Source organism: Seriola aureovittata, chromosome 15 (genome assembly GCF_021018895.1).
Source record: "Seriola aureovittata isolate HTS-2021-v1 ecotype China chromosome 15, ASM2101889v1, whole genome shotgun sequence".
In the NCBI taxonomy this organism is placed as follows: Eukaryota; Metazoa; Chordata; class Actinopteri; order Carangiformes; family Carangidae; genus Seriola; species Seriola aureovittata.
The window spans coordinates 12,592,263-12,607,829 of record NC_079378.1 but is presented as its reverse complement, the minus strand read 5'-3'; the positions used below and the strand labels follow the sequence as shown (position 1 = coordinate 12,607,829).

Sequence of the window (15,567 nt, the reverse complement as noted above, 5' to 3'; positions counted from 1 at the left end):
TACCTGTATGCAGGTTCCTGTGTGTTCTCGGCACAGGCTGCAGGACAGAGCCCAGCGGCTAGCAGGGATGTGGGACACCTTGGTAATGGGCTCCATCTTCTCTGGACAGCCTATACTCACCTACAGGGAACACAAAGCAAGACACATATATATACAGTATATATATATATATATATATATATATATATACACATATCTGATAGAAAAACCACAATTTGTGATTAACAATCAACATTGTGTGGAGATTCAACCAACATCTTGTCATTCTTTTTAAAATGATCTGTGAAATTCCACTTAAACATTGTGTGATCACCATTTTTATTTGCAATAGTCAATCAGAAATCGCAGTAACTCTTTTTGGTGCTGAACAATTAATGGATCAATCAGTTAGTTGAGTGACTACTAAAAATTAATTACAAAATATTGGCAAATGTTTTCTGGTTCCAGCTTCTTAAATGTGGAGATTTGCTGCTTTTCTATGTTTCATATAAGTGGAAATGTAATATTTTGGGGTTTTTACATTGTTGGTCTAACAACACAAGCAATTTGAAGATGTCTCCTCGGGCTCTGCAGTGGTCACTTCTAACATTTTGTGGACAAAACTCCTAAAATTAAAACTGGTAGTTGTGATGGTGAGCAGCACAGTTTTTTTTTTCCATATTATATTTTTATGTAGTACTGCATCTATGGATGAATTTCAGTTTTTTAAATTGACAAAAAGATCAAACTTTCCACCAAACCTTCCAGAGAAAGATAATAATCAACTTATTGTAGCTTGGATGATAATTACTTGTGTCTCTTCCAGTGTCAAAGCCAAGATTTTGGATTAGCGTGTCTGTCCTTGGAGCCAGAGCAGGGACACATGTGGTCCTTGGAAAAACATCATTGTAAAGCCCAGTGTGACTCACTCTCTCTGAGCGGTCCATTCACAACGACTTTGGCTCCGAACCTCGCAGCACCAAATCCAACCAAAAAGTCATTGACCTGTGCCAAGCAGCCATGCAGAATAGAATGGAGAGCACTCATCACCAAAGTGCCATTTCTTCCTTCCTTCCTTCACTGCCTGTTTCTTTCCAAAAAACCATTCCACCTCTTTCACATTCACTTATCCTCATATTTGCGGCAAGGCCCTCTCTTCCTTGTCCTTCACACTTGAATTAACAAGCTGACGTCCGATTTCCGTAGGTCACGCCCCTCCCTCTCTTCTTTCACTTGTCCTTTTTCTATCTGATTTTCTTTTCCTCCTGTCATCTTCTCATCCACAGAACAAGCACACTTTCTGTTATTATTGATGCCTTTTGTACAGCCCACTGAATATGAGTAGGGGTCAATTTTCACTCCATTGAACACGTCAATAGAAAGTACAATTCAGACAACGGCGCCGCAGCCGTCACCGTCGATGATCGCTACTTTTTAACAGCTGACGTACAAACCGACTGATGGCAAAAGGATTTCCGGTTTTTGATGCGGTGGATAATTGATTAAATTGTTCTCAACCATGATGCCCACACAGAGCACATATGGGGAAGCACACACATGCACACACACTCACAGATGCTGCATTTTTTTTCACAATCCCCACCACCACCTTCTTGTAGTTTGTCAATACTGGAAAATCAAGACTGCAGCTTTCTGTGTAGAAGGAGTGTGTGTCCATCTGTGTGTGTTACCACCTGCTTTTAACATGCTCATTCACCAGCATTTTTCAGCCCCAAATTACTAAATCTGAAATCACTTCACTGGAAAGGGGAGGAAATCACAGTGTTAAACGAAAAAGGCATTTTAAAAAGAGGGACTACGATTCTTTGAATGTGTGTGTGTGTGTTATAAAAAGCAGTTTAAAAAGAGACCTCTCTCTAGGGGTTGAAGGCAGAGGGCAGAAGGAAGCTACACACACAGCACTGCAGGGGGGCTGTATCGTTTGACGGCTGGGTGGTGTGTTCAAAAACACAAAACACACGCATCCAATCCGGCGCTCTATGAATGACACACACACACACACACACACACACACACACACACACACACACACACACACACACACACCATATCTTTTCTGGAAATTTCCACTTCTATGATATTCAGTAAAATCCTACTCGCTGGTGTCGTGATGTGTGCGTTGCGTTTGTGTGTGTTTATTTGTGTACTCATCTACTATTGACACCTTTCAGCTCTGGCAAACACACATAACGGAGTTTATATAAGGACACGCACACAAATGCGCACACAGCACAGACATGCAAATTATCTTTTCTTTTCTTTTTTTTTTTCCCCTTCATGGTAGGAAGAGAAAACAAAAGCGAACGGCACAACGAAAACAATTAGCCCAATCAAGGGTGACAGAAGGCAATTAGAAGTAAAAGGTTTGAGGTGCCAAAAGCCACTCCATTACTGAGAAATCTGCTGGTGGAGAGCGTTGCTGAATAGGCTGAAGACACATGACTGGCTGTCTTTAACGATTTAAAGGTGTGCAAGGCGTAAAGCAACATCCGTCCCTGAACCTCTGAAATGAGCGGCTGCTTTGTGACCGTTTGGAGCTTTCAGAGGAGAGTTATTTCCAAAAAGGTATCATCAAGACAAATCAAGTCAAAATGAGCAGCTGCTTGGGGAGCACGCTTGAAAAACAGTTTCCCGGTGAATGAACTGACATTATCTACAGCTGTTAAAAGTGAGGTCTCGACTGAAGAAGCTACATGAAGTATTTTAAGCATTTACTATAAACAAGAAAAGCCTGGTGGAAAAAAACAAAACTGACTGGTGAAAGTGTCTACGGAAATCAAGGCCACCTTTCCTGAAAACCCAGTTGTTTCAGATTTATTCAAGTACACTCACATGACATACAGTATGTACACTGGAAGAATTATGGGTTGTAATCGCCCCCTACTCTCCATATTGGCTGTGAAGCCAAACCTTCGCAGAAAGATTTACACTTAAGAGTTGAAGATAGACCTGAAAAAAAATACAAACCCATCGTTTGAAGCTGCTTTTCTGCCACAAAGTTCCATTTAAAATGCCAGAACTCCAAAATATAATCACACAGAAACCGCCTATCCTCTCAGCAGTGCCTTTCTTTGTGTACCATGGTAATACTCAAACATTCAATGTGGCAATTACATATTGATCATGAAATCATATCGCTACATAAGTAGAAACAGAATGCCTTGTTTTTCATATACTGTCGACCATTTAACTCAGATAGTTCAAATGTTTCCTACCAACCCTCAAAGGAACAGTGGATGAATCCATCACGTAAACAAAGCACAACACAGTTTATTTGTACTCATGTTGACATGCCTACAGAATGTTTGCCGAGCGAAGTAATCACCCATTGACAAGGCCGCACTCGCTGTCGAATCTTCCATTACAGTGAACTGCACTACTACCGTCTTTGTGCTACATCCCTAATGGGAGAGATTGTCTTTCTTTCTTTAGCCGGATAAAAGATCTAAGAAAAGGTTCAGTGTGTGGAGTCTTTAGAGAAACACAAGGGCTGGGTTACAGCAGGTTTTTCGAAAATGGTGGGAAAGAAATCCACTGCCCATTTTCAGAAATGGATGCGGTCTTTGTTTGAGGGTAGGATGAGAAAAGCCAAAGTGAACTTCAGACACAAGTGTAGAAGTCAACACACAATACCCCAAACCTTTTTGCCACTTCATGTTTATGCATTTTGCTGGCTCTACTGACCACTGATCAGATGTAGGATTGATTTTTCCACTAATTCTAACAATGACTACAGCTGTATGCAAAAGTAAACGACAGCCGCTCACTCTCTAGAGCCACTCTAGCACCAATGTTCAACACTCACAGGCAGAGGAGGAGGCAGGGATACCGATTTCTCCATCAACAGTAGCATTAAGTGCAGCGACAAGACGTCTTGATTCCCGAGTGTCTAGTGTGACTGGGATCATAAATACAAACACGCAGGTGCACCCACAGCTAAATGATGACACTTTGAGATACTGATGTGCCTACGGGCCTTGCTTTCATTGGAAGCATCAAGTCTGGTAGAAAGTGACTACCTCAAGCGCTAGAGTGAGCACGGATAGAAATTCTAGGATGAAGAACAAACGTTGTTACTGTTGCTTCCTGACTGATCGTAAAAATATAATCTACATCAGACCATCTCCGTGTCTTCCAACGGGTCTCACCTCAGGGATCCATAAGGCACAGCTGACGTGGACCCATTTGGTTCCACTGCGGGTGGGCTTGAGAGCCCCCCCTCTCTTGGGGCAGAGCAGACATTTGGGCTGGACGCCCAGAGCGCAGGTCCGACACAGCCAGTTCCCCTGGGGTACCTTCAGGATGCCATAACATGCCTGCAGCAGGGAAGAAGAGAGAGAGAAAGAACAGTCAGGAGAGGTGATGATCTGAAGAAAGACAAATGAAGAGAGACCCTTTATAACTTGTTAAATTTGACTTCATTTTATATTTTGGGAAAGCCTGGTTCTGTCTGAAGGTACGGATTATCAAATAAAACTAATGACTGCACTTTAAAGGTTATTTCCCCCTGATTCCAGTCTTTATGCTAAGCTAAACAGCTACTCGCTGTTGCTTCATACCACTGTACTGAATGTCCAATTATTCCTTTAACATAGTTTGCCCAATGAGAGGATGGAAAGTTGTTATAACACTAATACAATACAATATAAAAAGACCAAAAAATGCAGTTTTGCAAAGTTACTAATTACACTTCATTTAAAGTATTGGTGACCATGTTCCTATCTTTCAGGGAACCAGTGCTTTCCATTTATTTCAGTTCACTTTGAAAATAAACTTGCAGCATTTGGAAATGTACTTTAGATCCACAACAGTCAATATTTACTGTAGTGTCCTGTATTATTTTACTTAAATTTTTCTTTGATAAAAGGTATGTTATCATTGCAAAATGACTGCAATGAAACTTCGGCATCTGAGATGATTTGATAGTCAGCTTCTGTGCCGTGCATTCACAAGCCACGCCATCAGGAAATTAAATCCAGAAGAGGCACATTAAATAAACATGAACACTATGAAAAGAACAACATGAATGTGGTCATTTATTGGTCATCAAACACCGTTTGGTTGCCAACTCTCAGGTTTTGGGGGCAAGAATGTTTCCATGACCGCATAAACCAAACACCCCTGCTGGCTACTGTTTAGCTTTTAGCAAGTCTTGCTTTCCGAAGCACGTTTTGAGCTGCCTGGAGCAAAGTAAAATAAATATAAAATGCATAGTATGCTAATAATTTTCTAGCAATATACACAAAATTTCCTGCCAACTACATCCACAAAGTCTACTAAAACGAGCAAAAGAGTGAGCTTATCATACGCCTGCTGTTTTAAAAATCAAAATAACTTTTTATATATTTTGTCACATTGTAAAATAGATGACATTGCCATTTGTTTTGTTTAATTTCTTTTTTGAACTACTTCTATAAAGTAGTATGAGAGCAGACAAACTGAAGGAGAGTGAGAATAATTCAAACGGGCTGGATTTGAACCCAGGCAGAATTTTAACCAGCTACGCCACAAGGCCACCCCATCATCCTGTTTTTATGTCAGAATCCCATTACTTTTCATTTATTTTATTTTCAGTGGTGGCTGCTTCTGAGACGAAAATTAAAAAAAAAAAGAAGAAGTAATTACAGTCTGCTGCTTATTTCTTCTGTCCTATAAAAACAGCGAATTCACAAATTTCAAAGTGACACATGCAAAAACATTCTTCCTTGTTCCCTATTTGCCTCATCTAACAGCTCTTTAAAAAGTTGTGCTCACTGCTGACCCAATAAGACACAGACACAGACACACACACACAAAAACACACACACACACACACACAGAAAATCTTGTGTAAACAAGACATTATCAAAACTCCACTTAGTGTTGTTTTAAAAACACGGAAGATTATCCTAACATCAGTGCTCAACCCGTTCCTCCTTCTGCCAACACACAGGGGTGCCATGAAAGTATTTGATAAGATCCAGTCCCTCATGGTCAGAAACCGAGAATGATTTACTCCTAAACTGTCTGAAAATACCTCTACTGTGGCAAGTAAGTCATTCCAAATACCTCTTTCTCTGTCATTACCACCACTACTTCTCCATCAGATCTATCACTAGCTAATTTCTAATGAGTCAAGTCAAATGAGCAACTCTTTAATTGAGGCCCAAATGAAATTCCCCTGAAAATCCCCTGAGCGATTTCAGGAACCACCGCTGCTACATTCATACCAGGCCTCGGTATCACTGACCCTCTTTCCCAGAGAGCAGGATACCGCACATGACATGTCACAGTTGACTGGTGTAAAGCCGGGAAGCCAGAATGCACGGTCCGTTATAAGGAGATAAAACTAAGTAAAGGTAGAGGGAAAAACCAAAACAATCTTCACACTGACAGATTGGTGTCAGAGTGACAGTAGCACCAAATCAGACATCAAAGACTCTGTCTTCATTAAATGTAATTAAAGCACTTTATTGATCAAAGGATTTTATTGATCAAACACAGAACATCAGTAAGCAGGGCCTGTGTTTTACCTGCTGAAGGTTAGGGAGACTGCCTTAGTAGGGAAGCAAGAGACAGCACTGTGTGTGTGTTTAATCTATAAAAGCAATGATATGACTTAGTGCTCCCTGAGAGCAACAGTTTCTTTCACTGCTTCTTACATTTCGTTTCCATGACACCTCCATTTTTTGGCAGGTATCTCTTTCTACCTAACAAAAACTGAAGGAACCCTGTGGTTTAGACCACTAGTGCTGCTACAGAGTAATGTTGTAACGCAATGTGAGACGAAGAGATGCAAGCAAATGCCAGCAGCAGCAGCAGCAGCAGCAAGAGGTGACGTGATACACACTTCTGCCAGCTGAAGGGACCAATAAAGGTGGTTGCAGTGATGCGTCATGGAAGGTAGTAACGCACCAGTAAAAGAAGAGAAGAAGACTGTGATCTGATTTAAATCATGTAGGTTTCAAAACTTGAACAAAGAAGAACAAACAAAGAAGAATGAGGAAGTCGAGGAGATAAAGATCACAAAGACTGAAATAGGCGTGAATGTTTTGTGAAGTAGCAAGTGCATCCAACATATTTTATAGCCCCTGTAAATACAGACAACACGCTTTGGTGAGAAACTTTCAGAGGAAAAGAAAAACGTTTGTTTACAATGAAACCTCTAGAAGTACTTGACCTGTTCTGTCTCACTGCCGGTTCATTTTTGTTGACTTTCTGTGCATTCAGCTTTGATTTTATTTTTATTACATTTTTAAAGGTGTCCTCACCGTATATGCACGGGCTTCTTTTCAGCACACACTCAGATAGTGTAGAGTCAAAAAAAAGCAGCCAGGAAAGACCAGGTGCTTAAAAGTCTAAAGTGATAGTCACTCAATTCGTTACTATAGATCAGTTCACAGTTTGTGCCTCTTTCATTGAAAGCCTCTGTGTGCCTGTAACTCATTGAAAATATGAATAATTCACAGTTTAAAACCGCACATCAGCACTTTCTATAGGTTTTCTCAGTTTGTCTCTATATGATAATATACATACAGTTAAGTCACAATACATTAAACATGTTCAGTGTATTCACCAATCGATAGACACACTCCAGAGGGTTTCAATAAAGTCAGCAATTGATAGACTAAAGGGTTACACAGCAAAATTGTACTTTAAGAATGCATGAATGAGATGGAAAATAATCGAGTTTTAGTGCTGTGTTGATCCTGTTTGTAATGTTTGATTTATTGATCTAAATAATTCCTCTTCAATTTCATTCATATTCATATAGAGTGAATGAAGACAAATCTAACAAACACCTGTTTGTCAATAACTTAGGCGAGACTTTCAACAACAGGCAGTTTCTGGTTTGACAGGCACTGAGCAGGATTTTATTTTTCCACAGTGTGACGGGAAATTTTCCATGACAGACCAACGTGAGATCTCGTCTGCAGTTGTATGATCACACTGAAGGTGCGTTAGTGCCAACGGGATGGACGGAATAATTAACAGTGTGTCACTGTGTAACCAACACAGCAGAGCTCCTCAGGCCTCCTCTTGTCACAGGCACTATTTGTGAAATTGCTAATGCATGTGTACTTTCACTCCGCTGGCGAATGAGGATGGATTAAAAAAAAAAAAAAAAGGTTCAGGAAAAGCCAAAAGGGTGATCAATACACAAACGTACACGAGCATGCAAACAGACTTATGCTTAAAAAGAGATATGAACAAATAAATCCCTTAATTCCTGACCTGATGAACACAGACGTTGCACTTGTCGCAGAAGACCATCTCGTTGCCGTCCTCTCCCTCTGGCGAGCGGCAGACGTCGCACACCACGTCCTCATCGTACTCGATGCCCAGGCCTTCCTCCGTCTCGATCGCCTGCTGCATCTTCTCCTCACACACACTCTCCAGCTCAACCAGAACACACTCCATCGTCAGCTCATCCAGCTCCGGTAAGGCTGGCGGGGAGAAGACGGAGAGTAAAACTTGATTAGTTTTTGTTTATTCTCTGAAGTAGAAGACTGAACCCAACTCTGGAGAGGCCGGGAAGACTGGGATGAATGGAGGGAGGGAGGGCTGATTTGAGGAGTGCATTATTGCTTGTGTGAAGCACGTTATCTTCTTTGTCTTACACCAGCACATTTTGTTTTTCTATAAGAGAGAAGAAAAGTGTCTTATTGCACTCCCATTGTTCAAAACATTTAAAAAGTGGTGAAAAAGCAGAGCTTTAGACATGACTGCTGGGAGGACGGAGGAATATTTGAGAAAGTACTGAGCCTGAACAAAGCAATTAAAACTAAGAGTGAAGTTACAGCGTCAACACTCAGGTTTCTTTTAGGTCTTGTTATCAACAAGGATAACAGTAATAAGAAGCTGCTCACAGGAAACTGAAAATGAGTGAACCAATTTACTAAATTCAAGTTATTTTTGGCCAAAACACTTTGTCTCATACTTAAATTGGTTATGCACAAAGCTTCCCTTTGCGTTTACACCTCACAAGGTCACTTTCTGTTTTTGTTGAGCCATGAAATGTGCTGAAAATGAGCTGCAGGGATGTGGGAGTAAGTTGAGTTGCAGCTGACTCTTTGTGAAAACCGGGGCTACATGTTCTGTATCACTACAAGTCCATTTGCCATCACAGCCAAGAACGATGAAATTTGCCGCTCAGTACATCATGCCAATGTGTGTCGGCATTAGCATTATTATTCCTGCCCCATTTGCATCTCAAAGTGATGCCTTGCTCTAAGGCTGGTTAATAGTTGATGAAAACTGATTTAACTGGCAAATGCAAGCTTTCATACTCATAAAAAAATAAAGGATTTGAAGCACCAGGAAAATAAACAGTCTGGTTTCCAGGACGGTGGCAAACAGATGTGGCATATTATTATCTCATTACATGCAATGAGATTACAGTGATTATACAAAATGGGTAACAGTAAGGCATTAAATCTAGTGTGAAAAAAAAAAGTATATTTTTCTGAAATAAATGATTATTTGGATAACTGTTCAAAAACAGGAAAAAAAAAAGGCATTTTAGATAGAGATCGTAATATGCCACAATTCCTGAATGCTAGCTGTAAATGAAGACCGTGCCCACACAAATCAGATCAGAGTAGAGTCGAGTCAATCATTAGCTCCACCACCACCTCTGATAAAAACCATTAAGGCTAAGGTGATCATTTCTAAATTCAGTATTTACATTTTTTTGCTGCCACACTGCCGCTCATCGCTTTGCCGGAATCCTCCATGTGAAGCAGCAATAAAGAAATTTCTGCTGTCCTGGATTCTGTCACTGAAGATTATTTATTGATTTATTTGAAGGATTCAGCGCTCACTTGGGAGTTTTTTTTTCTTTTTTTTCTTTTTTTAAAGTGGCAGCTGAGCATATTGTTTCTCTGTCTGTCATTTATGCCACACTCTCAAATTCATTTACTGATTCTGAATCATCTTACTGCCAACACGGTGACGGTGTAACCGGAGCTACAGTTTCACACACAGTAAAGACGTGGAACTTAAGGCTCACACAAATCCAACCAAAACATTCTGCTATTCTTTCGCATTATGTTGGAAACACTTCGGCTTTAATATGAAATTCAACACCTGCCGCTGCCGCTGCGCCCGTTAGTCTTCAATCTACCAAATGTTGGCATGAATGAAGAACTAAAAGCAAGGAACTATGTGACGGTGGTTGTTTCGGATTTAGAAGCTGCTTTTCAAACACCAGAGGAAAGCGAAGTAGAGTTAGATATTAACCTGCTGTGACATTTACATCATGAACTGAACACACACAGGAGGGAGGGAAGAAACAACATTATTCACACATGACGTGCGAGTGCGAGTCGTGTCTGCACTGTGTACTCTGTGTACTTCCCGCGCCTTTACTGTATGTTTATCTCCCGTGTACGTTTCTGTTTGTACATGTGACAGCTGTTTGCACATGCAGAAACACCTCGAATATTGTCAATGTATCTGTGCGCATGACTGAACTTATCTGTTTGTCTCAAGGTAATACAGCATCCAACATGCACGCATGCGCGCCCACACACACACACACACACACACACTGCACAACGCCCACGCATTGTGTACCTCTGTACTTTTCTGATTTTATTGAACTGAATTTAATGAATGCATTACATTGACATCAGGCAGGATCTTGAATACAAGCAATTTCTCTATTATTACTGAGAAGGAGTATGTTCTTCAGCATTTTGTGCCACTGTAATGTCCTAGTTTTCTGCAAGAAAACAGGTTTCCTCCAAGCTGAATAATCTGAAAATCAATTTAAATGCCACCTTTAAACCCAAGTGTAGAATAGTATGAACAATCAGTGTCCAAGTACACACTTTGAATACACACACACGCACTTCTATACATGTATACAGTATCTGGAGGACTGAGATAGAAAAAGCTGAATCATCCCATCATGAGTCCAGATTCCTACAGCTTCGCCCAGCAGAACCAGTCAACCGTATGTTTGTTTGGTCTAGTACTGAAGGTTATGAGAAACAACCCGCTTGTCCTCCAGGAAGAGCTAGTGTGTGTGTGTGTGTGTGTGTGTGATTTAAGGAAAATGTGTCCCAGAAATAAGGCCGGCGGGGATTTATAAACACAATTACTACGCTTTATCTGAAAGGAGCTGATCAGATATTGAATAAAATGGTGGAGATGGGAGAGATGTTCAGGGTCGGCAGTTGTCACCATGGCAAAATGGAGGACGCAGCAAAGCAGAGGAGAGAGAAAGTGACAGGAAACTGGAGAAGAAGAGGAACAGGGGAGACAGAGAAAGCAGGTGATGATAAATGAGGAGAGGTTAAAATAACAAGAGCAAAGAAAAGGAAAGAAAGGGGAAGAGGACGCGCAGCTACATTACAGAATATTCAGACTGTCTGCAGGGTTCAGAAACAAAACTTCAAACAATTAAGGAGTTTTTTTATGTGTGACTTAAGAGATACTTCGGGGACTGAAAACGGGCAGAAAACCAACAGACATGAAGCTAAAAGAAAATGACCATTTGTAAAATAAAACTCATTCGCAATTAGCTGAAACTCGCCCTGCGTTACTCTTGTTGCTCTGGAAGCCTTGGATATAAACTGATTAATGATAAATGAGGTCAGTTTATATAACTTGAACCACCTTTTTTTCTTTTTTTAATAACTTAATTTTTTCAAAACTGAGGTCCTTAAAAAACAAAAATCAAACAACCACTTTGCCTGTTGATGTTAGTTTGTTCTGTCAAGATGCAAAAATCAGTGGTCAAATCAAGTGGTTTTTGCAAAGTTTTTATAAGAGAGAACATGTCTCTTAATCATCCATGGTTCCATCACTACTGGTCTCTAAAATGTAAGATTTTGCTGCTTGTTTTCTAATTCATACAAATGTAAATTCAATATCATTCAATGTCACTGGGAAACAAAAACATATGAAGCAGATTTCATTTGACTTTGGGCTTTTTTTGACTTGTTTTCTTACATTTTAGAGTCTAAAGAACAGATGGACTAATAAAAAAAAAAAAATGAAAACATGATTTAGTTACAGCCCTACCCAGGGATAGAATTTCACACAGCACAAGTGTGAGGTATGGATGTGTCTTTTAAGCACACAGCACACAACTTTATTTTGGCCCCTACATTTTCAAAGGTTTCGAGATTTATTTCTGTTACAAGTTTTAATGTTTTCTTCGGTAAGTGAATTTGCACTCACCCATCTGTCTGAACTCTTGGTTAACCAGCTCCAGCCAGGCAACATCCAGATCATCCAGGTCATAGCAACTGTAGAGCTGGGCGGGAGGAGGCTGGGTGTCACCCTCCCTCTCCTGCCTGTTGTTGCTCAGGCCACCTGTCGACTCCGGCAGCAACCTGCATCAAACACAACGATAAATGCAGAAAGTTCATCATGTGGTCTGGAAACACAACAACGGCAACAGCCTTGAAAAATTGCTTCATGTTTGGGTCCAAGCTGAAGTGCTGTGGTACCTAGCAACTGTGTGTTGTAGTAATTTATCAGTGCGCTGTCAACACTCGACCTGATACAGCTCAACCTCCAGTATGTTATTGCAGTTGCGTTCTTTAACAACTTAACAGTCACTCTGTCTTCATTTTTCAAAGCGGTGCATGCTTGTGTGACAAACAACAAATTCCTGCCCTGCTCATGGCAACAAGGAATCACTGGGAAGCCCTTCTAATGTCTGGGGCTCTCCCTTACAGTTGGGTCTTGACCTCATGGTCCAGAAAGACCGAATCAGACAAAAAAAAAAAAAAGAGGAGAAAAAAAAACAAAAGCTGTCGAAACGATGACAAATCGAGTGGTTGTAGGCAGCAGTGACAGGAAGCTCCTCCAGGCAGTGTCTGGTCTCTTGAGCCTCGGGCCTGAATGTCTCTCTGTCAACAACAGCAGGAAATGGGGTCAGGAACTGTGCTCGACCCACTGGGAACCAATAAAGACCGAAACACGCTCATACACACATTCGTACACACATACACACACGCACGAACGCACGAACGCACCCCGGCCTGTGTAAAAAGTCTGGACACTCTGAGAGCTAATAGACACGTGTAGACAAAATAAAGCAGGAACACAATAAACACAGGGAGACACTGCATTAACACACTGTACAGATCATACACACACACACACACACACACACACACCACCTCTCAAAAATAGCTTGGCATAGTGACTAACACACACACACACAGACACTCCCCTATTACTCACACACTTGCCTGGCATAGCCGTGACCTATGTGTGAAAAGGTGAAGTGCGTCAGTGATCACAACAACAAAAACAAAAACAACCTTCAGCTCTCCGTTTAGTTCCCGTCTCCAGCGCCTCATTATCACACCGCTCAGTTATTATCGCCGTCCTCCGTCACTGCTGTCGCGCTCACATCTAGCAGCACTATTATCATCATCATCCTCCTCCTCTTCATCATTATCATTATCCTCCCCATTATCATCACCACTACTGCCGTCATCATAACAGTTGCAACAATTTGATAGATAGATAGATACTTTATTTATCCCCCTAAGCGAAATTCATGTGTCCATTAGCTCATTGTTGATCATAAAAAATGAAATAAATAAGAAAAAGTTAATAGCAAATAAACAATAATTAAATTAGTCAACCAGTGTTTCCTCTAGGATTTTTTTCAGCAGTGGGGGGGCGGTCAGCGGCAAAGTTTGCACCCAGGCTCATCTCTCTCTCCTGCACCTTCACCCAGATCTCCTGCTGCTGTGCTCTGCTCCACTTTAATAAGATTACATTAAAAGTGTGAGTAACGTAACGCTAACAGCGTTATATAGTTTACACTCACATCACATCTGATTACAAGTGTGAACATTAAAATACTATTTTTTACCTAACCATCGTCATTTACGAGTCAGTAAAAGGCTTATGATAGGCTACCCGACTAGCGTCTTCTTCATCTGTTGTCTTTCTCTTCTTAGAGAAGTATCTGAACAAGCTCATCTGAAAATGCAGTCAGCAGTTAATACATAATGACGTGTAGATATTAGCTTAATGCTATCAATTAGTTTACCCAAGTTAGCGTCACTGAGTTGGCTAATAAGTCTACCCTTTCTCCGGTAATTCGCTGCCTTATTCCTCACGACTACACTTCTCTGACTCTTCTCTGAGTGGCGGGCCGCCACTGCTAAATGAATGTAGAGGAAACACTGAGTCAACTCTCTTTCCGTTTTATTTCCTCCCCTCATCGTCCCATTACTTCTACCTCATCTCTCGTCTCTTCCTGTCTCCCACCCATTCCACTTTCACTTCCTCTACCTTCTTCTCACATGGTTGTGCACCAGCATGCAAATCTCTGCACAGTGCTGTCTGTGGCTTTCTTGCGGATGTGCAGATGTCCCAAAGAACCGGGATCCTTCCATTTACAGATCAACAAAGCATATTTACATTAATAAATCTAATATTCTACAATCTGTCTGTGAGGACAAAAAGGCAGAAAACTGAAACTGTTTGGCCTGGTATCAGTCTGATATCTGATACTGAACAAACAGGCCTGGTCAGTCAACTGGCAGGGGAGAAAGGAGACAAAGACACACAAGACACACAAGACACACAAACACACACACACACAGACACACACAGACACACACACACACACACACACACACACACACACACACACACACACACACACACACACACAGGGAGAATAGGTTTCATACTGGAGACACTGGGCTGGTTGTTTCTGTTATGTAATGTTAAAAGCAGCTTCAGTGTCTAATTACATTAGTGGGTGGTGTTATTGCAGAATGAAAGGATATAGGCTGGTGATATTCTAAAGTGTCAACAAATCAGTGTCAATCCAATCCAATCCAATCCAATCCTGACCAACAGTCCAAAACCCAACAACTTTCCACTTCCTATCACACATGACAGAGGAAAGTATGAATCTTCACAAGAAGAGAAGGTGGAGAGAGCAACTGTTATTATTAAATAATTATTCGATTATCAAAACAGTTGACAATTCATTTTCTGTTGATGAGCTATTCTATTAATCAACTAATTGCTGCAGCTCAACTGGGCACTGTAGTTTTTGGGAAACGTATTCGAGCAAGAGTAAATGGTGCATTTGTTGGGGACTCGTCTACCTACAGATTAATACATATCTGCTGCTCTGGTCAGTAAAACAGCAGCAGGGAAAATGATATAAACTACAGTGGACATGTTCATGGTAATAGAGGAATAGTGTGGCAGATTGCTGCGTTTTTAATAGTTTTTGGACAATAATGGAGCTCTATAGCGCAGAGGGACTATATCAGGCTTTGGATACAGTACTTGTTAGTAAAATCAATTCATTGCTGGTTTTGCTCTTTTCTTAGAATTTGTTGATAGTAAGAAAAATATAGAGCGTAACCAGACAAAAACTGATTACAGAGTCCATAATGTGATATCCAGTCAGTAGCATGATATACTGAGATGTAATCAGCACGGGGCCGTTGGATCTTATGATATTCTTAGCGTTGTTTTTTCTCATATGGACTTTATTACATTTAGTTTTATAACTCTATTGGTGTTTGTTTGCCTTCTAGCTGTGACTGGCAGTGCTGATTTGCTTCAGCAACGCGAGGATGT

The 15,567-nt window shown here is 40.8% G+C and overlaps 1 protein-coding gene across 1 annotated transcript in view; it reads right to left on the bottom strand.

Moving 5' to 3' along the window:
- Window positions 1-15,567, bottom strand: part of jade2 (jade family PHD finger 2) — a 184,204-nt gene that overhangs the window by 81,317 nt on the left and 87,320 nt on the right. Inside the window, exons 5-8 of the mRNA XM_056397068.1 lie at window positions 12,172-12,326; window positions 8,215-8,426; window positions 4,149-4,316; window positions 4-120 (exon numbers count right to left, since the gene is read on the bottom strand). Coding sequence (XP_056253043.1) covers window positions 4-120; window positions 4,149-4,316; window positions 8,215-8,426; window positions 12,172-12,326 — 652 coding nt within the window. The remainder of the gene's footprint in view (window positions 1-3; window positions 121-4,148; window positions 4,317-8,214; window positions 8,427-12,171; window positions 12,327-15,567) is intronic.